General features: G+C 42.1%; 4 protein-coding genes across 11 annotated transcripts; 3 read left to right on the top strand and 1 right to left on the bottom strand.

Annotated features, from left to right (window-relative positions):
• Positions 1 to 374: 374 nt before the first annotated feature.
• Positions 375 to 2,281, bottom strand: sertm1 (serine rich and transmembrane domain containing 1). 4 transcript variants are annotated; one of them, XM_088279152.1, is made up of 2 exons: positions 2,159 to 2,281; positions 375 to 833 (listed from the first exon to the last, which is right to left on the bottom strand). In XM_088279152.1, the coding sequence occupies exon 2, from the start codon at positions 813 to 815 to the stop codon at positions 504 to 506; it is 312 nt and encodes a 103-aa protein (XP_088135278.1). In that variant the 5' UTR covers positions 816 to 833; positions 2,159 to 2,281; the 3' UTR covers positions 375 to 503. The 4 variants fall into 4 exon arrangements, with proteins under 4 accessions (XP_088135278.1, XP_088135280.1, XP_088135279.1 ...); XM_088279154.1 differs by having other exon boundaries at positions 2,176 to 2,258; XM_088279153.1 differs by lacking the exon at positions 2,159 to 2,281 and adding an exon at positions 932 to 1,227.
• Positions 442 to 10,029, top strand: sparta (spartin a). Of its 4 annotated transcripts, none has more exons than XM_088279125.1 (10): positions 442 to 798; positions 3,471 to 3,765; positions 3,886 to 3,907; positions 5,167 to 5,833; positions 7,035 to 7,229; positions 7,355 to 7,493; positions 8,231 to 8,425; positions 8,496 to 8,654; positions 8,957 to 9,047; positions 9,622 to 10,029. In XM_088279125.1, exons 4-10 carry the CDS (start codon positions 5,168 to 5,170, stop codon positions 9,902 to 9,904), a joined length of 1,728 nt encoding a protein of 575 aa, XP_088135251.1. In that variant the 5' UTR covers positions 442 to 798; positions 3,471 to 3,765; positions 3,886 to 3,907; position 5,167; the 3' UTR covers positions 9,905 to 10,029. The 4 variants fall into 4 exon arrangements, 3 of the variants coding, with proteins under 3 accessions (XP_088135251.1, XP_088135252.1, XP_088135253.1); XM_088279126.1 differs by having other exon boundaries at positions 442 to 967; XR_015839567.1 differs by lacking the exons at positions 442 to 798; positions 3,471 to 3,765 and adding an exon at positions 9,130 to 9,313 and having other exon boundaries at positions 3,781 to 3,907; positions 9,622 to 9,766.
• Positions 10,030 to 10,514: 485 nt separating this feature from the next.
• LOC148320542 (SEC14-like protein 2) lies at positions 10,515 to 18,526 on the top strand. Its single transcript, XM_088279131.1, has 12 exons — positions 10,515 to 11,239; positions 12,261 to 12,336; positions 14,231 to 14,274; positions 14,708 to 14,770; positions 14,835 to 15,023; positions 15,117 to 15,212; positions 15,777 to 15,837; positions 15,924 to 16,007; positions 16,084 to 16,190; positions 17,492 to 17,631; positions 17,820 to 17,989; positions 18,194 to 18,526. Exons 1-12 carry the CDS (start codon positions 11,186 to 11,188, stop codon positions 18,343 to 18,345), a joined length of 1,236 nt encoding a protein of 411 aa, XP_088135257.1. The 5' UTR covers positions 10,515 to 11,185; the 3' UTR covers positions 18,346 to 18,526.
• A 453-nt stretch (positions 18,527 to 18,979) lies between these two features.
• On the top strand, positions 18,980 to 21,248 carry ccdc169 (coiled-coil domain containing 169). 2 transcript variants are annotated; one of them, XM_088279147.1, is made up of 8 exons: positions 19,036 to 19,121; positions 19,190 to 19,272; positions 19,362 to 19,472; positions 20,113 to 20,153; positions 20,236 to 20,334; positions 20,411 to 20,464; positions 20,570 to 20,643; positions 20,882 to 21,248. In XM_088279147.1, the coding sequence occupies exons 1-8, from the start codon at positions 19,051 to 19,053 to the stop codon at positions 21,060 to 21,062; spliced, it is 714 nt and encodes a 237-aa protein (XP_088135273.1). In that variant the 5' UTR covers positions 19,036 to 19,050; the 3' UTR covers positions 21,063 to 21,248. The 2 variants fall into 2 exon arrangements, with proteins under 2 accessions (XP_088135272.1, XP_088135273.1); XM_088279146.1 differs by lacking the exon at positions 20,411 to 20,464 and having other exon boundaries at positions 18,980 to 19,121.
• The last annotated feature ends 723 nt before the right edge of the window (positions 21,249 to 21,971 follow it).

Here is a 21,971-nt window from a genome sequence, read left to right as displayed (position 1 = left end):
GTTTTTAATTCCAAAATGTGTTGTGTTTTTATCGTCCAACCGCTAGATGGCGGAAGACCATTTAGTTTTGGATGCAAATTAGAAAGAAGAACGAAACCACCACAACCTAGTTTTGATTGAAAATTACACTGGCCAACAAATATTTGCACATTTTTATAATAAATTAAATTAAATTATTAAATTACAAAAACACGACTCCGTATTGTGCACTCTTATAGGTCAAACTAAAAACTCAAAAATCCGATGTGCCAGGAAAAAAATATATATATATTTTTCAAATCAGCGTCAAAAATATGTTAAGTGACACATTAAGCCATCTCTGGTTCAAGTTTGCTGTTTACCAGTGTTATTGTACACGAAGGCAGTGAAACAAAACATTTTCAAACATTTATTCATCATTTAATGAACACTTGCACTGCATTTCCCAGAAGTCTTTGCAGCAGTCTCGCAGTGCCCGGCTGCTTGTGTTTTTCCGCGTGCACACGTGCATGTCAGTGCGAGCCTCAGGCGTACAGTGAGGACACGGTGGACCTCCGCGAAGACGAGATGCTGCAGATCTCCACATTGGTGAAGGAACTCCGAGGCTCGCCGCAGGAGGATGAGGACGAGATGATGTTCTTCAGCCTGTGGAGGGCGATGACCAGCAGGCTAAGCAGGAACAGAAGCAGGCCCAGGAACAGCCACACGTACACGGAGATGCCGCCGGCTCGACTTGGAGACGTCGTCGCCGATGCTGATGACGATCCGGGGAAGGACGTTGGAGAGAAGCGCTGGAAGGTTCCGTTTTCCACCACAGAGGTACCGGTTTGGTCCATCCTGGGCTTTTCCAGCTGCTGCAAAAACATGACAAAATCCTCTTGAGTGCAAAAAAACTTTAGTCTCCAGCTGTGCATCTTTGTGGCTCCTCCCCGTGCATCGCCCACATGCAGACCTGTGTTGTTTGCCTGCCTGTGATCTGCTGTTCATTGTGAGTTGGAGTGCTTGATAATTGCTCTTAATCAGGCTTTTTGTCGCCTGGCAACCAGGCGTGCAGGTCACACGTTTTACTGGCAAGGCCGCTTTTAAAAGGGCTCATGATCGCCCCCTAGCACACATTAGGGCGCTGGTCTTGTTTGTTTCCATCAACCAACGTGATTAGTTTGTTTGACTGCACTCATCTCTCAGCATTCGACCAGCAATGTTGGCGACACTCCCGTCTCAGCGTCAACAATTTCGCTGCACTTAGTTCTCAATATGTCATCCATTTGATTGACGACACTCATGTTTCAGCTTGTCATTCGTGTGAATGACAAGAATTTGGACCATTGATTTGATGACCTTCACGTTTGGTTAACTAGCAATCATCTAGAATTTAGCGCATTTGGGTGATGGGCTCTCAGCATTTTACCAATTTCATTTGACTCCACTCATGTCTCAGAAAATGATAATCAGTCAACTTTTCTGGTTTCTCATTTAAACGTCCATGAATGTTTTGTGTGAGCACATTTAGTGTGGCTCGATTCGTGCATGCGAGTCCACGCGTTTTTGTGCTGCTTCGTGTCTAAAAGATTTTTCATTCAGCATGCACAAATATTTAGTCCTCAGAGAATTCTCACCGCATGAATAATTGAGACGATTGATGTGGCACAAAATGTCTTGACATTTGCCGTGTGTGTGCGCGTGCGTCTCAGTATGTTGCCCTCATCTCGCACAAATACTGACAGATGAGTGACTACAGCACTTACACACGTGTGACTGCAATCTTCACTCAGTGTGTCACTCATTTTTATTGACTAGAAGCATGTCTTCTTTTTTACTGACTCCACTCATGTCCGAGCAGTGAGCACGTGGTGCACGTTTGGCCATCTCTCCATATTTTACCCACTTTAAGTCATGTCAAATCTCAGCATGATATTCATTTGACGAACTACATTCATTTTTTTTCAGCAAGCTGCACGCAAGAGTGAATGCACAGCTTAGCCTCAATCATCTCTCAGCATTTCCCTCAATGGACACGTCACTCATACGATCTCTCAGAATGCATTCAAGTTTATTGACCACCTCGTGTCTCAGCATGCTGTGCACGCAATCTCACAATCATCTCACGCTTGCATGAAGGAGAATGATGTAAAAATGGGCTCAATTGAATAAAGAAGCAACAGGAAGTCATTGAGCAAACCTGATTGGATGTCGGACCTCAATGCTGCTCCATGTCGCCTCTTCCTCTGCCCGGACGCTCTGATCCACACATTACTCTTGCTCCTCTCGGTGTGGCTCCCGCTCTCCCTCACTCGCTCTCTCCATCACTCTTGTTTTCTCTCATGGCCACTAAACACACGCACGCACACACACACATCCTCTCATTCACAAGATTAGATTTGACACATGTGAACGTAATAAATGACACACACACACACCAACACACCCCGGGTGTGCGTGTGTGTGTGCCAGTGTAAGTGAAGACTGAAAGACAACGATACGTTTTTCTGGGCTTCTGCTCCCATTTTGTGGCTCATCTCAAATTGCCGGGAAGCGACCACCAATTCCCAGTTATTCCCAGATAATCCCAGATATTCGGGCCTTTTGGATTTGCGACTCTTCGCTCACGCTCCCGAGGCGAGGATCGCTCACGCAAATGCTCGACTGGAGGTCAACGCACGTTATTTTTGTCTTGCTGTCTTTTTGGCGTATGGGAAGTTTATTAATGGCTCACTATGTAATATTACATTCATAAATACACAGCGTGCAACATGCTTATGCTAAATTTAGTGCACGCCCGATGCACGTTCAATCCAAAATGATTATACACACACACACACGCACGCACACGCACGCACACGCACACGCAATAGACATCTCAGAAATGTTTGTTTTTCTCCCCGGTATTGATGACAGCGTCGGGTCAGCGGAGATGATGTGAGGGTGTCGACAGTGTGTGACACGCACACACACTTACACGCAGTGTGAGTGTCAGCCATGGTTTGCTGGTCCAGAATAACAATGGGCAAAATGGCAAACAGACGCTGGTGCCTTGCTCATATAAAACAAACAAACAAACAAAAAAAACTGCGACAGCATCCGCGTGAGACGTCTTACCGTCTGCTCAAATCACTCTTGTATAGAATACAAAAGTCAGTTTAAAAAGAAATAAACATGGATTGATTCTAACCATTTTTGCAATTTATAGTCTCGCAGCTTCTTCGCTAAGCGAGACGGCAGAATATTTGAATACATGAATATATTTAGGGGAGGGGGGCAAAAGATTTTTTTGGGGGTGGGTGGGATGCTCTGACAATGCAAATATGATAAAAAGAAGACATTTCCAGAAATTTATAATTCAGGCATTCTCCAGCTAGCCGAGGCTATATATATATATATATATATATATATATATAATTTCTATGTATTTTTTTGTCTGATTTAGTGTACTCTGAACATTTTCCAATTCAAATTAATATTTGTTACACCCCTACTGTTTACACTTTTTTCAGGTTCTGCCAGGTCTCCTCCATAGCGTCGCTCACCGAGCTGCCTTACCTGTGACTCACGCAAGAGGACAAACCTGATTGACACACGCGAGTCACACCCCACTTGCATTTTAATGACATGAGTCTGGCATAAAAAAAAAGTCATAAATGATGTGCTTATTCTTTCAATACGTTGTTCAGCCAGCATCTGGAAGTGCCATTTCTGTCTGTCTTAATGAACTGACTGGGTAGAATGCAAAGTTGGCGTAAAAGCAAAAGCAGGAAGTGACGTGGCTGAGGCGGCCGGAGGGCGCGACAGGTGAGGTCACACCTTTACAAATGAGTCACACGCGTTGTTGTCATGTCAGTGAGCATTTGAGAGTCGAGTAAGGGTACTTTACTTTGCAAGTAACACTTTTTTTGTTTTGTTTTTCCACAGGAAGTGGCACTATACAATCAAGGTGAGCTCACTTAAGATTATTATTATTATTATTATGTACTTTATTGTGTTACTACTCACCCGTTGCTGGTTAAGATTTCAAATGACTTGTGTCCATGAGTGCTGCTACGGGTTCTTTACTTTGCTGGGACCTCCTCTAGAAGATGGTTTGTGTATTAAAGTCATGATACTTTTCTTAATTATATTAAGAAGAGGAGAGTAAATACTTGTCATGCAGGTTAAACCGGGCAAACATGACACAAATGTAAACTCAGCTGGCGACACCTGTGGTGCAACGGTGATACATTTAAGTTGTGTGTGGAACATGCACAAACAATGATACAGCATTCAAATTTAAATCATTTAAATTATACAGTATATTTATTACTGTGAGGAAATGTACAATTGTCCAACGTATACGCCGAAAATAATTCTTGGCTCCCCATGTAGCACCACAATAACCAACGTTAAAATACAGTCGCACAGTAGGCCCAAGTGTTCATCAAAACTAAGTCAGATTTGATTCCTAAAAATATATATTCAGTATCAGCTTGAATATTAACACAGTGCTTGAATATAGGAGGATAAAAAATGGCACTTAAATAATGATGACACATAAAAGTTAGTCACTACTTTTAGAAGAGAAATTCAATTAACAAATACTGAATTGGACTGAAGAAAAAGATGCACTCTGACCATTTAATTGTATTTTTTTTGCTCACCACAAGAGGGAGCCTCTAACCACAAGTTGACATTCACTGCATACCATGAAAACAATAAAAACAATAATACAATACAACTGTATTTATATGAAAACCTATTCATAATCTTAATTACTATTAGTGTGGCAAGTCTGGGGAGTGTAAGATAATTGAATGTTGTCATTTATTGGAGTAGTAGGATTGTAGTTTTTATACATTTTGTTTTATTAGTTAGTTTAGTTTTCTTTTTTGTTAGTTTTATTCTTATATAATTTTCATATTTTTTTACTTAATATATGTATTTTTTTTACATTTTGCGCTCTATATTTGTGTATATTTCACAGTGGATTTATTTTAGATTCATTATTAAATATACTTTGTATTTTATTTTTATCAATCCTTTTTTATTTAATATTTACATTGTTTTAATGTGTATAATATTATGCATTTAGATTTTTGTTTATTTTTTCTTTCTCTTTAATTTTTATGTTTTGCTTTTTTTTTATCTCAAAGTTCTAAAAACAGAAAAAGCTGTTTTATTGCTAGTCATACAATTGATAAAACATTAAGTTTTCCTCAGCATGGCGGAGCCGGCAGAGCTGGTGCTGATCAAAGACCAGTACGAGCTGGCCTTCCGCTGCCTGAGCCGCGGCCTGTCCCTGGAGGAGGAGGGCGGCAATCGCTCGGAGGCGGCTGAGTACTACCGCAAGGGCCTGCAGCACCTCATGCAGGGCCTGGGCGTGCCCACCGGGGGGCCGCGTCACCAGGGGCCTTTGTGGGAGCGAGCTCGAGAGCTGCAGCGGAGAATGGAGGGCGCCCAGTTCACCGTCAGCAGCTACCTCTCCACCCTGGACGCTTCGGAGACGCCCCCTCCCGCCCAGAGGTCGCGGCTGCTCATGGACCTGACCCCCAGCCTTCACCCCGTGCAGCACATGTACCCCTCCATTCCTCCCGTGCTTCCGCCGAGGAACTCGTCGCCCGTCATGTCACAGACCCCGGCCCAGCCCCCGGTGTACTCGCCGCAGCCCGCCGATGGTCACCGCAGCCTGGCCGGCGGACCCGGGCCAACCGGGCGGAGCCCGACGGCGCCGGAAAGCGAGAGCGAGCTGCTTCGGATTCCCTCGGGCGTGCAGATGTTCTTCGTGGCCCCCAGCGGGCAGGTGAGCGCCCTGTCGCACCCCGGATACCTTCGCATCGTCAGCTTTGCTACCCTGCCGCCTGATGGAAGAGGACCCGTCTTCCTGGATGTGAGTACACTTTTTTTTATGCTGTTCTGATTATTTTACCATTTTTTATAAAATGTGATTTGACTCAAATATACTTCAAGACAGCAAACTTGGAATAATTTTAAGTTGGGCAATTCAACAAAATATTGATGTTTTGCTCATGGAAAATTGGTTAGTTTACTGAACTAATTGTCACTGGTTTTGCTCCCAAAAGACCGAAATAAAAACAACTCAGAAAATTGTTTTGTGCAGATTCTCAAAAGTACTTGCATTAAAATGTATAAAGTAAAACAAAAAAGACACCAAGTGAGTTTTAGATTTAGTTTTTGTCTACAGTGATCTTCAACTCCACTGAATCATACTTACTTAACGCGTAATAACCGTTAAATTAAAAAAATATATAAATATAAACACAACTAAACTTATATAAATAGGACATAAAGTATGATTAAAAAAAATACAAAGTAAAGATATACAACTGTGTGTAAAAATACTTTCATACAAATATCAAATACCATTTTAAAAAATTCTAAATATAATTCTAAACCCTATAAATGTAAAATAGTAAAACTGTACAATCTGAACTAAAACCGGAAAATAGCAGAATGAATATAAAAAAAAATTAAACCTAAAAGCTAAGTGAAATACAAAAAGAAATCAAAATGTCAACAATGCAAACCAAGCGGAAGACAGCCATGTTGGGCAGCAACACAATGGTCGCATTAACGCACGAGTCAGCGCTTTTGTTGTCCTCACACAGCTCATCGTTGTCCTCGCAGCCGCCTGACCGTCCGCCTGACCTGTGACAAAACATGATTTCTTTTGTTTGACAAAGATTGATTCGTGGCTTTCCGTATTTATCAGAACAGCGTTTCTCAAACTTTACTGATCCAAGGCGAGTAGTTTCTACTTGAAAACTCTCACGGCACACCACTAAAAATGTCACCGATCAAGCAATGCCGAATGGCACACTTTCATACGTGCACACCTCCTGTGCAATTACCTTTCATCAAATATTGATTCATTGAAATATAATGTACTTAAAAATTAGGTAGAACGGAACTGTACTGTACTGAATAAAAAAAAAAAAAACATCACAACCAGATTGAACATTTAAATCAGCGATTCTTTCATTGGCCTCTAGAGGGAGCTTGCGCACCACTACTGGTCTGACACTTTGTCCGATGTTCCTTCCTGCAACGTTCGTTTATGTTGCGTCCAGGTGTGCGGCTGGCTGCACTCGCTCACCCCGAACACGCCGGTGCTGCTGGCCGCATCCGGCATCTTCATGTTGCCCGACACGCTGGCACCGATGCCGGGCGCCTTTATCGGCGTGGTGCTGTCGTCGCAGCTGCCCGCCGCCGATCGAGAGATGTTCCGGGATCTCATGAAGCAGCTGACCGACTTCAGGGTGCAGGTGTGTGGCGATACAACATCATCTTGTCAGCTTATTTTCATCCTTAAAATCATCAAAAGCGGAAACAAGCATGGACAGTGCACATTGAAAAGCAAAAGGGTTTGGTGCTGATTGTGTTCCGACAGAGTCCAGACAGCGCGGGCCCCGAGGTCATCAACCTGGGTGAGACGGTCCCCCTCAGTACTCAGGTGGTGTTTCCTGAGAACGCGGCCAAAGTGACTCTTCCGACTTGGAGCGAGAAGATGGGCCAAGGAATCATTTCAGGTGAGCGACAGTATGACAATTGTTTGTTAACTTCAAAAGAAATCGGCCTTTTTTGGCCCAATTTTATCCATTCCCAAACAAAAAAGGCTAATTATTTTATTATTCTTGAGGATTATTATGTGATTGGACGTGTGTTCAGAATGAATTTGTCTCGATGATGGAGTCTAAAAGAGGCCGGTGCTAACATTCAAAAATATTTAATGTGTTTATTAATTACAACCAAAAATCTTTGTGTGTGTGGGGGGGGGGGAGCAAACAACCCCAAGTTTTTTTTTTCAATTCTATCAAATTTTAATTTGTTTTTAGAGCTGCTTTGTTAGTTTTTATTATTATTATTATTTTCTTAGAAAATAGTTTTAGTTTAGTTTAGTTTTTTCTTTTAATGTATGGAATCTTTGTCAAGCACAATATAAATAAAAAAAGGTCTTATAGAAATAAAATTGTATTGCATTTTTTATTGTTTTCATGAACTATAATAACCTTGCTCCCAAATTATTACTTGTGAAAAGGAATGTTGCCAATCAAGATGCTTGGAAATGACCCAAAAGGCAGCGTCGTCTCAAAATGGCTGCCTGTCTATAGCTTTTCAGGCATGGCTTCGTCAGACTCTTTTCGTGGCGCTACTCATGAACGATGCATCTACTAAATATCATTTTGCAAAGTCAAACAAGCTTCAGGGACTGAATTTTCCAAAATGCGCTAAAGCCCGATGTTCATTCGCGTCCGCGTCTCTCCAGGGGCGACGCGGTTGGGCCACGAGGTGGTCAGAGGGGCCGAGGCCACCACTAAGGCCATTCAGAAGGGCGCCCTAAAGATCCGGGAGCACCTGACGCCCGAGGAAACGCCCTCTGAGGTCAGCCCGCACGTCTCCAAAAGCCTGCAGGTGGCCAAGCAAGCCACAGGGGGCGCTTTGCGTGTCAGCCAGTACTTGGGTGAGCTCGCCAAAGCGATCACAATACGTAATCGTCCTTCGCTCATGGTAGTTTGCGTGTTTTTTGACAGTGGATGGCGTGAGCACGTTGGCCGAACATTTGGCGGAGAAGGTGGCCCCTCAAGTGAAAAAGCACGGCGCCAAGCTGATCCCCGAGTCCATGAAGAGCAAAGATGGGGAGCCGTCTAATTTTGAGGGAGCCAAATTTGTGGCTGCCAGAAGTCTGCAAGGTGACCATTATTTCAATCATCATGCACCATTCTTCTCATTAGCTCAGTGGTCCGTGGTACACCACCATTAAAAAAAACAAAAAAAACACGTCATTTCGTCTTCAAAAATCTTCAAATGGCCGCTTGCCTTCCTTGATATGCTGATCTCATGTTGCTAAGTAAAAAATTCTGCACTTAAAGGATCCTGAGAAATAATCCTAAAATGGCCGCCTCCAACCAAAATGGCGTCCTTCGTCAGTCCAAGTCAGAGGACCGAACAAGATCGACTCCACTCTAACGTATTCTTCACATCCACACGTCAGGCTTCACCGCCGTGTGGACCAGCCTGGAGACGAGCGCCAAACTCATCGGCAAGAGCGTGTCATCCGAAACGGTGAACACGGTCACGTACAAGTGAGTCGGCCTCTCTGAACCTTTGCGTGGGTCACTTCCTGTTTGGAAACTTCCTGATGGCTTTCTGCTTGCGTCTTTTCAGATATCGGGGCTTAGGGAAGCTATTAAACACGCCCGGTGACGTCTAACTCTTCTTTTGCACTTGTCTCTTGGCTTTTGGTAATGTATTTATGCTTGCAGAGTTATTCGCTGGAGGTTTTTCCGTATATTTTCCCTTCTGGTGTGTCTGGGTACTGCTAACTAATAAAGGAAATTGGGTGAAATAAGTAAGTACATTTTATTCATATGCTGTAGCACTCACAAAAGCTTAGCGTTAAAAGCAAGTTACAACAGAGAGACTGGAGGAGTCACAGAAAGGAATCGATCAATTTTCAAACTAAAATGCATCTCTAACATTTTGTGAGTAGTTGACATAAAATACCAAATCTGAATATTTTTATTTATTTTATTATTTATGACCAGAACAACAAAAAAACAATCAATCAAGTCAAACCAATCCTACATTCGACACGTTTACGTTTTTCTTTCTGCACGTTTGACTTTTGTTTGTACGTTTAACCTCCTCGCGGCCAAGGTACGGCAACGACGCGGGCCAGGCCACCGAAACGGCGCTGCGCTCGGTGACCAACGTGGGCGTGACGGCGTACAACGTGGACAACTTGGGCCTGAAGGCCATCCTGAAGACCACGGGCAAGGAGATGGCCAAAGGCATGGTGAAGCGCTCCAAGGGCAATGAGGTGGCGGTGGGCGAGGATGTGACGCCTGGGACGTCGCAGGGTGCGCAGGCAGCCACCGATGATGACAAGGACAATCAAGTGCAGAAAGGCACGGAGGACGAGGGCACAAAGAAGACTTGATGTCGTCCTGAGGTGGCGGTTCCTTTTTTTCCCACACTCCTTATTTATTGCACTCGGCATATGTTGCTTATCTGTAGCATAATTCTGCATTCTTTCAGGAAAATAAAGTCGTTTTTATGACATAACTTTTAAAATGAGTTTTGTTTTCTTGTGCTGTTCTGCTCATGAGGTTCTCATGACAATATTTATTTACTGCTTAATTCAATGTTTTCCAATTGTTCGTCTAAATAGTTTTTTTTGTTACAATATTATGAATTGTGTATGTTTTTCTTGGTGCTATCTGCTACATTTTGTTAATGTGGTTGCCACCTTGGCAATGCTCCCAAAACCACGACTTGGTCCCCCGCCTCTGATCTGTCCTGCGAATGAATGAATGGCTGTACGGGTGGTACCTAATCAAGTGTCCAGTCAGTGAATATAACGTTCTCTTTATAAAGTTTTTCTTTGTTTTGTTTCAAACTCTCCTTCCATTCCTTCCTCTTAATTTTAAAAGAACAAATAAATGATCAGAACTGTTAATAACGCACTCGAGCACCTGTGCGGTTCTCTGACGTCACTCGAGCAAAATTATTAGTAGCAAAAGAAGAGAAGGACGCTGCTACACTTCCGCTTTCGCTTGGAAGCCATAACGCACTTCCGCCAAACCCAAAGAGCGATTATTTGCCAGTACACTAAAATTAACGTTTTCATTGGAAACATTTCTCGGCGTAAAGAGAAACTATGTCGTGCTTTAGTCCTGCTTGTAAAATGTGTAACTGAAAACGATGTACACTGACGAATATGATATATCAAAGTATGCCTTCAATTTCACCTGCTTGAATTTGGCTTGTTTGAGGTTTAGCTATCTTCACACTTGTTCGTGAGCAGATTTAAGGCGATGCACAGTCTACGAAATAATTTTATTGAGACATTTTATCTTCGCTTTTTTCAACAGAAGGCGGCCCAGTCTCTTTAAAGCGCAGTTAGCGTACGAGTTAGCTAGAGTGGCGTACACCCTCTCGACGTGTTTCCACTCTTCGATTGAGCCAGTAGCACCAGGAGGAGGAGGAGGAGGAGAAGAACAAGAGGAGTCATGTTGACATTCTTTATCCGCTCCCTTTCCTCCTCTTTCAACAAGTCACCTGCAGTAGAGGGCTCGGCGAAGGCAGCGGCCGTCGGTGAGCTTGACGAGGGAGGGCGGGCGTCCGGCCGCCTGCCCGCCTGTATGATTAGCCGGCTTGTTCGTGTCAGCACTTTCGAGTCATCAGCATCGTTGCATGAGTTGATCGTCGGCCCGCAGGCATGAGCGGCAGGCTGGCAGACCTCAGCGCCAAACAGGCTGAAGCACTGCGACAGGTAAGACACTATCACATTACATTTTGGCTGCTTATATGTTGTTATTGCTTTCAAATAAAACAGACATAGTTTATTGTATTATTACGTTGTTTTTAAAATAAAAAAAAACAAGCTGAAGCACTGCACCACGATTAATGAAAGGTATATTTAAAAAATATGGCATTTGTTTTTAAAGTATATACAGTATTCGATATTGATATTTAAAAAATATACACAATTTTACATATTAAGAAAAAAAACTTGCGTCAACGAGATGTTTTTACTTATTTTTCATAAATATTGACATTTTTCTAATATTTCAAAAAATAAATCTGGGCTTTACTCCCTGCTGTTTTTATTTTTTAAAGTATAATATTTATAGTTTATTATTTTTTCAAACTTAGTTCAATTTATGATGCATATCAATGACCAAAACCCATTTAAAAAATTGACTTTTTGAAGAACACCCAAATATATATATATATATATATATATATATATATATATATATATATTTATTTTTTTTTTCTCTTGTAATGGTCAAGGTAAAAATCATCAGCAAGAAAATCCTACAGATAGATGTTTATAGGGAAAAAAAAGACTTATCTATTTGTTTTGTATTAAAGAGTCATTCAAAGTCCTTCGCAGCACAAATCTTTGCTAAATGAATGGCATAATTTGTCATTGTTAGATTTTGAGAGGGATCAAACATATCAGTGACTGTGCAGCTTTTCCTTATATTGAATCTAAATCTGGTTTGGTTCAATTTCAAACATCCCCAATAGTCAGTTAACAGTGCCATCATGGATGTTTGGTAATGTTTTCATTTTGTTGCTTAAGACTGGCACACTCAAGTGTGCAAAGTAATTAGTCACCCAGTCACAAGCTTCAGCCAAGATTCCATGTGAAACTTGGTTTTTTCTTTTGCTTTTGCCCCGCAGCCTCACGTTGATGAATAAAAGCTATAGAGACGGGACAAAATTTTCGGGCTGGACGTTAAACGTTCTTTATCTCACGTGTGCACTTTTCACTCTCTTCTCAGTTCCGCGAGAGGATTCAAGACGTTCTTGCTCAACTTCCTGCCCAGCATGACCACTTTCTGTTGCGCTGGCTCAGAGGTGAGCGCTCAAAAATGTTGAGATTGGAGACATCAAATGCGATAAGGATGTCAGATCACAGATTGTCAGTAGTCAGAAAAATGATCACGCCTATTTTAATGTACAGCCGAGACATCTTTCGACAGGTGCTTCTATTTCTTTGCACATTTGTGAAAATTAAATACAAACGGGGAGGGACAACATTGATTCAAAGATCAGGATGAAATGCAATGAAGCATGCAACTGTCTTTTTAAAAACAAATTGAAAATTAGCCAATTTAAAATTCAAGATCTTTGTTTCATCTTTCTTTGGCTTTGGACTATTCTGGACACTTTCTTGAGATTCATGACTCCTCTTTTGAAAGTCTTTGAACTAGTTTCTTGCTGGAAACCCTTCAGCCCATTTCTATGTGACATCACCATAAAAGAGGTTACTATGAATACAGTTTCATGAAGTGACCTAAAATGTGTTACTGTGATATTGTATTGTATTGTAGGTTGACAAATTACTGAAATTATATTAAAAAATTCTATAAATTATTTGTATAAAATATTCAAATATTAGAAAAAGCTTAAAAAATCTAAGGGAATATACTAAGATAAAGTACAAATCCTAAAATTTCACAGCGGCAGTGGTTGAGTTGAACACGAGTTCTTGTTGAGATTAGTAGTGGCGATGGAGACCTACCTTTAGGACTCGCCGTGCTTCAGGCTAATCCGCAAATAATCGCATTAAAAGGCGACAACAGAAGGGGCAGACCCGCTGTTCACCAAGTTCACTAGCTCAATGCTAACACGCAATGCAAAGCGTCATTAACAGGCTCATAAAACTAGCATCAATGTTGTGCTGTTACAACACGAAAATATAATAGTTTAGGATTTTTTTTTTGTAGGTTAATGAAATTATTTTGAATCTTGAGAAAGACGGTGTAACTAAGAGACACGTTCTTCGTTCTCAACGATAAATGACCAATATCACTTCAGCTTACTGACTTTCGTAGATGTCACGGCGCGTACACCACAAGGAGTCTCACACTAAATGCATGGCTCACAAATGGTATAATTCTTTACATTCTGTTGAATTATGTAATTATTGTATGTTTTCGTTAAGTACAAAAGAAAACTTGTTAATAGTAAATCACAGTTAAGTGTTAAATGAATACTTCTCATACGTGAAAGTGTTTAACAAACTTAAAAATAAGACATGTGACTTCTGGTGTGGACCTTTTAAAAACCGTCACTTCCCCAGAAGAAAAAAAAAAGCTTTTCTTTTGATATATTTTCCTGTTTTTTTTTTTGGTTTTTTTTTTAACCTCGATGGTAGCGTGTTGCATAATGTAAGCGGCTGTGACATCGCGACACAGTGGAGCGCTTGTATGCTCGGTTCCACGTCTGATCCGATTCATTCAGAGAAATGATGTAAGTGTGTAAATTGTTCAAAGTGGGTAATGTTCATTTCACACTTTGTGCATGGGCGCTTGTTTCTTGTTTTATCATGCCATTTTATTTGGAATAGACATTCAGTTGCGTTCCAAAGTCAAACTCAATCCAATCCAAGTTGCAGCTCAGTCTGTTGCTTCCAAACAATATATATTTTCATATATTGGCGTTATTTTTATTTTATTTATGTGTGTTTATGATTATTTTCTTACTACTTAGTATTTTTGTTTGATTATTTTTTTTGTTTCACAATTTCATTAAAAGCATGCTTTATGTGTGTGTATATGTAAAGTAAAATTTTATGAATTAATTGTATGTTACCAAAAAAAAAAAGTCTATAGGAAATCATGGCAAAAGAAATAATCCGAACCAGAGTGAAACTGACCAAACATAAACTTTAGGAATGTTTTAAAACTCATTTTAACTGTCATACAAATGTAACTTTTTCATAAAAATTTTTTTTTTTTCTTTTCAGCCAGAAACTTCAACGTGCAGAAGTCGGAGGCCATGTTGCGAAAGGTAACGTGCACCCTTTGCGCCACGCCGCCATTTTATTTCCTCAATGCATAAATTTGATGTCATCGCAATGACGACGCTGATAAGTTAAGATCAGATAAAGGGAAGAAAGTCCATACGTTCAAGTTGGCAGCTCGGCTATTTGTTAGCTTCGTGCTAACCACAGCGGCAAACTGTCAGGCAGAAGAACATGCCGTCAATGTGCTCTAATCAGTTCCACGAGTGTGTCCGTGCGTGCGTGTGTGTGTGTGTGTACTGATAACACAACGACTCCACTCCCTGTTGACGGAGCAAATTTTCCTATCTTACCTTTAACTACTTAAACATAAAACTGATAGCCCAACCACTAAATTTTCTGAACCGCTCTTCGAAATGACTGCTCAGAACAAACTGTCCTGAAGTGGCCTGTAAATGTTTTGTGTTGTTGTCCTTCCAGCATGTCGAGTTCAGGAAACAAATGAAAGTGGACTCCATCGTCACGGATTGGCGGCCTCCTGAGGTGACCAAACGACGACGAGTACAAAAACGGCAACTGGAACACCTTCATTGTGCGTCTCGTGTAGGTGATTGAGAAGTACCTGTCAGGCGGCATGTGCGGCTACGACCGCGACGGCAGCCCCGTGTGGTACGACGTGATCGGTCCCGTGGACCCCAAAGGTCTCTTCCTGTCCGCCTCCAAGCAGGACTTCATCCGCTCCAAGATCCGAGACTGCGAGATGCTGCAGCAAGAGTGCGCCGCGCAGTCGCAGAAGGCGAGAGCCGCGCCCGCCACCCTACGTTCCCGGAAGGGCGATAAACTAATGCTAATGGCTAATGCTAATCGCTAACGGTGTGTTGTGTTCCAGCTGGGCAAAAATGTGGAGTCCATCACCATGATCTACGATGTGGAAGGCCTGGGACTCAAGCACCTGTGGAAGCCTGCCATTGATACTTATGGCGAGGTGCTCTCACACATTCTTGCTCTCATAACCTCTTATGTTGCACTTTGTAACTCACTCCGTGTTTTCTCTCACACATTATTCAACCTCAAGCTCACACTCTCAGTCACACTCATTGTCTCGATCTTTCCCTCATACTTGCTCTCTCACCAGTACGAATATTCTCACACAACCACACACACTCACTCACACATAGCCCCTCACTCTCTCACACACTGAGACACACACATTCATTGTCACACACATGTACAACGCATGTACACACTCATATTTTCTCACACTCTCTCGCTGACGCTTTCGCTGTCATTCTTAACAAAGACACACAAAGTGAGACACTCACAATGCACACACATACAAACATTCAAGACACACAAGCACTTTGTCGCGCCCAATCACACCTTTTCTCTCTTGTTCTCTTGTGAAAATCTCACACACGTTCTCTCACACTTTCAAGTGCTGACACATGTTTGGTGCACCTAATTACAAATAAGTACGCATCTTTGTAACAATATTTGGAATTGGCCGCTAATGGAAGTTGTCATCCTAAAAGTCTTGTGGTGTCTTCAGATCCTGCAGATGTTTGAGGACAACTACCCAGAAGGCCTCAAGAAGCTGTTTGTCATTAAAGGTAAATCAGGGCAAGGAATCGGCCTCACGTTAGCTTCCTTTCCGAACAACTCATCATTCCGCAACGTACCAACTACCCTCCCGTAGCTCCTAAACTCTTCCCTGTGGCCTACAACCTCATCAAGCACTTCCTGAGCGAGATCACACGGCAGAAGATCTTCATCCTCGGCGGTGAGGCGCGCCCACGCGTTTTTCCTCCAGGTTTCGCGCAGCTTCTGACCTGACAGACGTGTGCTCCATTCCGCAGCCGACTGGCAGGAAGTGCTTCTCAGACACATCGACCCTGAGCAGCTGCCCGTCATTTACGGCGGGACACTGACGGACCCTGACGGAGACCCTCGCTGTCAGACCAGGGTGAGTTTGGATTTTCCTGAGCTTCAACATTATTAGATGATCGCAGTCTGCTTGCTTCACGTAGATCAGGGGGCGGGGTTACGCTGCCAACACAAGTTCGCATTTACTGGCCGGTTGTCAGCGTTGATTTTTTTTTTTAAATTCATTTTTTTCCCAATGCATTTATTTTGGGCGTCCATTGCATGAAATAATGATGAATAAACCATACAGTGCTATTTTTCTTCAGGAATTTTTTTAGAGGTTGCTGGAATGGATTAATGGCATCATGCAAGAAATTAACGGTTGCAAATCTTGGCTGCAAACGATGTCACACACTCATTTTTTAATGTAAGCACAGAATGGATCTTCCCGTTTTTGCAGACACGTGAGGAAATTGCAGAAGAAAAAGCGCAATTTGCACCCGCTTCCTGGCGTAGATGCTACGACGCCATAGCCGCTTGCTCAAGTTAGCATTTTCAAGGGGCTTGGCGCTAGTAGCTTGCATCGTCACCACTAATGTTGCTGCTCTTTTACTGTCTCTAGATAATTAATTGGACCCAGGACAAGTGAGACACGGAGGGAAGTCCCACTTTTCCTTGTATTTTTTTTTGTTTTGTAATCTAGCTAGATGCGTTGTTACCGTGTGACATCAACCTCAATTAGTTGTCGCGGTTTGAGAATAAATACTCTTTTGAGCGCCACTTCACATTACCAATTGTCTTCTTTCACAACAATAAAAGAGTCTGCAGTCTGTTTTTTATATTCATGTCAACCCTTGTGGCGACCATTGTGAGGAGAAACGGAACAGATAATGGACGGATGGATGCAATGTCTAACACAGAAATCCCATTCATGTAAAAGTAAAAACTCTGGGGAAAAAAACAAAAGTGTTTTTCACAGGTCAGCTTTGATATACTTCTTTAAAAACTAAATATCTTCTCACTTCAACGTAATTCCTTGGAACGTTGCAGTTCCGTAATGCCACCAAAATGCCACAAGATGGCGCCAAAGCAATACAACCGCCCCTTCCTTATGTCTTGAGACACCCCAAAAAAATTATGCATCATTGTATGTCAAGTGTAAATATGTTTAAATTTGCATATAATAATCTGTACTGTGTTACACGGCTCCTTGTTGGTAAAAATGGTGTCATACCTTTGTGCCGCACTTAACAATTTTGCTCAAAACAAGCCAGCAAGCATGCATACAAATGATGATTTGTCATGTGAGTAAATTATTCTCTTTCTCTTGCTTGAAGCCCACCCTTATTTTTTTTTCTTTCTGCCAATGTTCATTGATTTTTTTTTTTTTTTGTCCCTCAGATAAATCATGTGGGTCTGGTTCCTACTTCCTACTACGTGCGGGATCACGTATCGGTGGAATACGATCAGTGTTTGACCGTCAGTCGAGGGTCCACGCGACAACTGGATTACGAGATTCTCTTTCCGGGATGCGTCCTCAGGTCGGCCGTTTAAACCACTTCAGTCAATAGTGATCTATTTGCTCCCTTACTCAGAATGTTATTAAATTTTTCAAAATTCAAACCTTTTTCATTATCCTGTTGTCTATTTTTTTCTATTTTTAAATTTACTTTGATTTGTTTTGTGTGTGTTTGCACGCACGTGTGTGTTTTCTTGCGTATAACATCAGATGGCAGTTTTCCAGCGAGGGTGCCGACATTGGCTTCGGCGTCTTCCTGAAGGCCAAAATGGGCGAGCGGAAAAAGGCGGCTGAGATGGAGGCGGTGGTGCCGAGCCAGCGCTACAACACTCACCTGGTGCCCGAAGACGGCTCGCTGACGTGCGAGCGCCCCGGCGTGTGTGAGTGCTTCCCTCCCTCGCTCATACACGCTCACACACCAAGTCACACTCATTGGGTGAATCTCATTTCTTTATCTGCAAACGTACGGACATCTGCATTTCAAGGGGACGCCAATTAAAAATGATGACAAAAAATGATTTCGAGTTTAATTTTCTTGATATGGGCTGCACCTAGACCCACTCGCTGCGTAATTTTGTGTACAGACGTGCTACGATTTGACAACACGTACAGCATCTTCCAGGCCAAGAGGATCAGCTTCACCGTTGAGGTTTTGCTGCCAGACCACCTGAAGATGCAACAGGCCGCCGCAGCGCCCAATCAGAAGAAAGACACGATGAAAAGCGACCAATCATAGCGAAGGATGTCAGAAGCACTAAGGAAAAAAATGTGTTACTTGAAGCACACCAAAGAGCTGAATGTGTTTGTCTTTCCACCAGGAGGACTCTTGGTTGAGCATTATTACCTCCTCCAAGGATGTTGTCGTCACTACAGTAACAGTATTATAATAAAATTTAATAATAATGTGGTATTTTTGATTGATTTGTGAAGATTCTGTTTCTTGCAAATACGCTCCAGCTAATCTGCGACTCCACTCAGTACACAATAGAAAACGAATGAATGGATGGATGATGTTAATTTCAATATCCTTTTTTTTTTAAACAGCCAAACCGGTATTTATTCAAATTTGACATTCATACACGTGTCACTTGCTCCTTTATGGTTGTTTATAAAATTGTTACTATTAAGGTTTTATTATACAAAAAAAGTTGACCGAGAGGAATTATCATTTATGTGGATATATTTTGACATTTTGTGACGTCATTAAAAGGTAACTCACAAGTTTTTAAAGTGCAAAAATATGCTACAAAAAAGTGCTTTGCCTATTTATTTTATTTATTTACAAAAACTTCCGCTCCTAGTCCCCCTACAGCACGGACGTGCACGAAGGACGGCATCGCCCTCTAGCGGCAAAACCTGCGTTACACCCACCGGAAGCGACCGTTTCCATGGAAAGCAGGTGGCACAAAATTTTTCTTCCCTCAAATTGGCGATTTACAAAATGAGCAAGGATTATTGTAAATATGACATGGCGCGCCTGCGCACTGAACTTTTGCAAGAACGAGAAATCAAGTGAGTTTTTTACACTTTTGATATCCACTTTTTTTCCCCAACAATTAACTTTTTGTTTTGTTTTTCAGTGACATGCTGGAGCAGTCGGTACGGGACTTGCGTTGCACCATGAGAGAACTTCAGGACAGACTTCACGGTGTCGACGGGGAAGGTGACAAGAGAAAAGCTTCTCGTGGTAAACCGTGTTTATTTTGTGACGCTATTTTTGTGTGCTTGCGTTTGTTTGCACCTTTGAACCAGACAACGAGTGGAAGACCAGATATGAAACTCAAACTGAGCTCAACGTGCAGTTACAAAGGCAACTCGCTGTCGTCCACGAGAGACTGGAAGACCTGCGGGGAAATCCAGTGGGTGAGATGACATGGTCAACTAATAAAGATTTATTTAAATGGTTCAAACCTCTGTCAACCTCGTCGCCATATTGGATGTGGCACCGTGGAGTCCGTTAATGTTTTAGAGCCTGCCGCAAATAGCAAAAATGTGCAAATAGTTGACACTCTCCTCAAGAAGGTTATGTAATTGGATCGAGACGTCACGAGATGGCGGTAAAGCACAGAAAATGGAAAGGACCATCGAGCAGCAATACCATACATCTAACATGTACACTCTCCTGACTCTTTGTTGCATAATCTGTCTTCTCAAGTAAATTATTCAACACAGACACACCATTTTAAAATAAAACTCATCAAGAGTAGTAGCTAGCTATGTAGCTGCAATATCAAAACAATCAATGAAAACCACTTCAACATTTGTGTGCTTTTATTTAGAAAGGCCACATAACTTTGTATCTACATTTTACAGGTAGCTGCACATGCATATTTACACATATCTGTACTTTATACTACTTACTGTGTCAATTTAGGTCGTTTTTCTATGTTTTCTGATACAACTCATCATTGGATCTCAAGAGTGTTGTACCTAATCGAGTGACTTGTGAGCATGAATATGCTTTTGTTCGTATGTTTATTAGAATGTGTGTCCTTTTCACCAGATCGAATGGCTTCTATCCGATCCTATGATGACATGCCTCCTGTGAGTGTTGCCTTTCCAGACACGAAATAAACGACTGACAGAATTGAGGAAGTCCTTTAACGTTGTCACTTTGTGCTCTCAGGAGTCGCTGCAGCATCGCCTCAAGCTGCTAACTGACGAGAAGTCAGGCCTGCAGAGTCAACTGGCCGACTTTCATGTCAGCGTTGAACAGGAGTCAAAGGTCAGTCATACCGAACCTACTGCATTCCCTGCGTCTGCTATACAAACTTTACACTTTTTTTGGGCGGTGCAATCAGGCGTTCCATAAAACCAATGACGAGAGGCGAGCGTACCTCTCGGAAATCGCGAAGGTAAGAGGCTTCCTCGTCCATGCGTGTTGCCTTGACAACCAAGCTGTTACGCTCATAAGACAAGGCTGCTTTTTTCGGCTGTCGAATGAAGATTTTTTTCTGCAGTTGTCCTCCACCGTGGACCCCCAGAGGAGGCAGTACTCCATGCAGCCACAGAGGGCCACAGAGAGCAAACTGAGGTACAATGCTTACCTCAGGCTTACAACTTCAATTTGTTCAAAAGTTGAAATCTGTTGAGTGTGTGGAACAGGTGAGTCGGGAGGGGCTGGAGGTCATGAGTTGTTTGCAGAATTTTTGCTCTTCATTACAGGAATTGAACAATAGGAGAGTGTTGGATCAATCTTGATGATTTTGAAATGTAACAGCAGTTAGTTGGCTGTGGAAGCTGACTGACGTTTCTTTGTTGCGTTTGCACAGAGCAAAGCAGCCAAGCAGGAAGTCTGAGGCCGACGCCAAGAAGGGAAAAGCTCGAGAGCATGACGCTGGAGGAGGAGGAGGAGGAGGCGGTGTGGGAGGAGGAGGAGGTGGAAAAGGAGAGGTGAAGAAATCTCACCTTGGAAGCAGGTTGCCCTCCCTCAAGCCGCACGTGAAACACTGACTAACGCAAAATCTTCTTGAGTAACGAACATACTTTTACAAAACAAGAAAGCTTTCTACCACAAGCGTGTTACGTGAGTGAAGCCACTTCCAACGCACTAGCAGACGCCCACATGTGCACATACGCGGCCACACAAACTACACGGCAGTGTACTTGTCAAAAAACAGCCTTTGACTTTTGTTCCTCAATATTTACATTGTTTAAAGTATGATAACGCCACCAGATATTTGCTATTTGTTAGTCTGCCTACTGTACTTTTTCATTGTTAGTATTAAGATAGAAGACATTCCATTTCATGGGTTTGTTTTTAATATACAAAGTCTATTTCTCTTCACTCTAAAAATATTTCGGTAAAAAGAATGCAATTTGGCTGAAGGCTGGACCAATCTACTACTTTGGTCAATTTGACCCGACCTTCTGCGTTGTTTTATCTAACATTACTTTTTTGGGGGGGGATTATGTTATACAAAATGTTTTTTTTTTTTTTGGGGTGGTTGTTTTGTGCAAAACATGCCAGAAAGTTGTGATCACTTCAGTTTGGACCCAAATTAGGTTATATTGGGCCCAATTGGTTTTATAAAGTGTTTGTTTTATGTTTAGTTTGATAGTTAACTCCATCTGGGAGTGACAATAAACAACACCAAGTGTCTTTTTTTAAGATATTGTCACCGTGTGTATCTGCATATGTTAGTGTTCGTGTTGTTTGTGCTTGAGTGTTTTGTGGACGTCTCTTCCACTGTTTGCATGTGTTTTCAACGTGTTTTTCTTATTTCCTGGGTGTGTGTGTGTTGAACGTTTTTGTGTGTCTATTTATGTGTTTTGTGAGCATGTAATTCATGTACGTCGTGCGTCTCTCTCACTGAACGATTTTTGTGTGCCAATTTTTGCGTGTGTGTGCGTGAATGCGTG

The sequence above is a fragment of the Idiotropiscis lumnitzeri genome, chromosome 17 (genome assembly GCF_059441095.1).
Source record: "Idiotropiscis lumnitzeri isolate Australia: NSW breed Sydney's pygmy pipehorse chromosome 17, RoL_Ilum_1.0, whole genome shotgun sequence".
NCBI classification, from domain to species: Eukaryota; Metazoa; Chordata; class Actinopteri; order Syngnathiformes; family Syngnathidae; genus Idiotropiscis; species Idiotropiscis lumnitzeri.
This window is presented reverse-complemented; position numbering and strand designations above follow the sequence as displayed.

What these genes read in the sequence shown, in the direction of transcription:
- sertm1 (XM_088279151.1), bottom strand. Translation starts at nt 845, where the DNA reads ATGTTTTTGCAGCAGCTGGAAAAGCCCAGGATGGACCAAACCGGTACC.
- sparta (XM_088279125.1), top strand. Translation starts at nt 5,168, where the DNA reads ATGGCGGAGCCGGCAGAGCTGGTGCTGATCAAAGACCAGTACGAGCTG. An exon ending in TGACCGACTTCAGGGTGCAG is followed by an intron (nt 7,230 to 7,354) that starts GTGTGTGGCGAT and finishes GTGTTCCGACAG; the next exon opens with AGTCCAGACAGCGCGGGCCC. An exon ending in GGCTGCCAGAAGTCTGCAAG is followed by an intron (nt 8,655 to 8,956) that starts GTGACCATTATT and finishes TCCACACGTCAG; the next exon opens with GCTTCACCGCCGTGTGGACC.
- LOC148320542 (XM_088279131.1), top strand. Translation starts at nt 11,186, where the DNA reads ATGAGCGGCAGGCTGGCAGACCTCAGCGCCAAACAGGCTGAAGCACTG. An exon ending in ACCCTCGCTGTCAGACCAGG is followed by an intron (nt 16,191 to 17,491) that starts GTGAGTTTGGAT and finishes TTTGTCCCTCAG; the next exon opens with ATAAATCATGTGGGTCTGGT. An exon ending in TTTCCGGGATGCGTCCTCAG is followed by an intron (nt 17,632 to 17,819) that starts GTCGGCCGTTTA and finishes GTATAACATCAG; the next exon opens with ATGGCAGTTTTCCAGCGAGG.
- ccdc169 (XM_088279147.1), top strand. Translation starts at nt 19,051, where the DNA reads ATGAGCAAGGATTATTGTAAATATGACATGGCGCGCCTGCGCACTGAA. An exon ending in CCTGCGGGGAAATCCAGTGG is followed by an intron (nt 19,473 to 20,112) that starts GTGAGATGACAT and finishes CCTTTTCACCAG; the next exon opens with ATCGAATGGCTTCTATCCGA. An exon ending in ACCTCTCGGAAATCGCGAAG is followed by an intron (nt 20,465 to 20,569) that starts GTAAGAGGCTTC and finishes TTTTTTCTGCAG; the next exon opens with TTGTCCTCCACCGTGGACCC.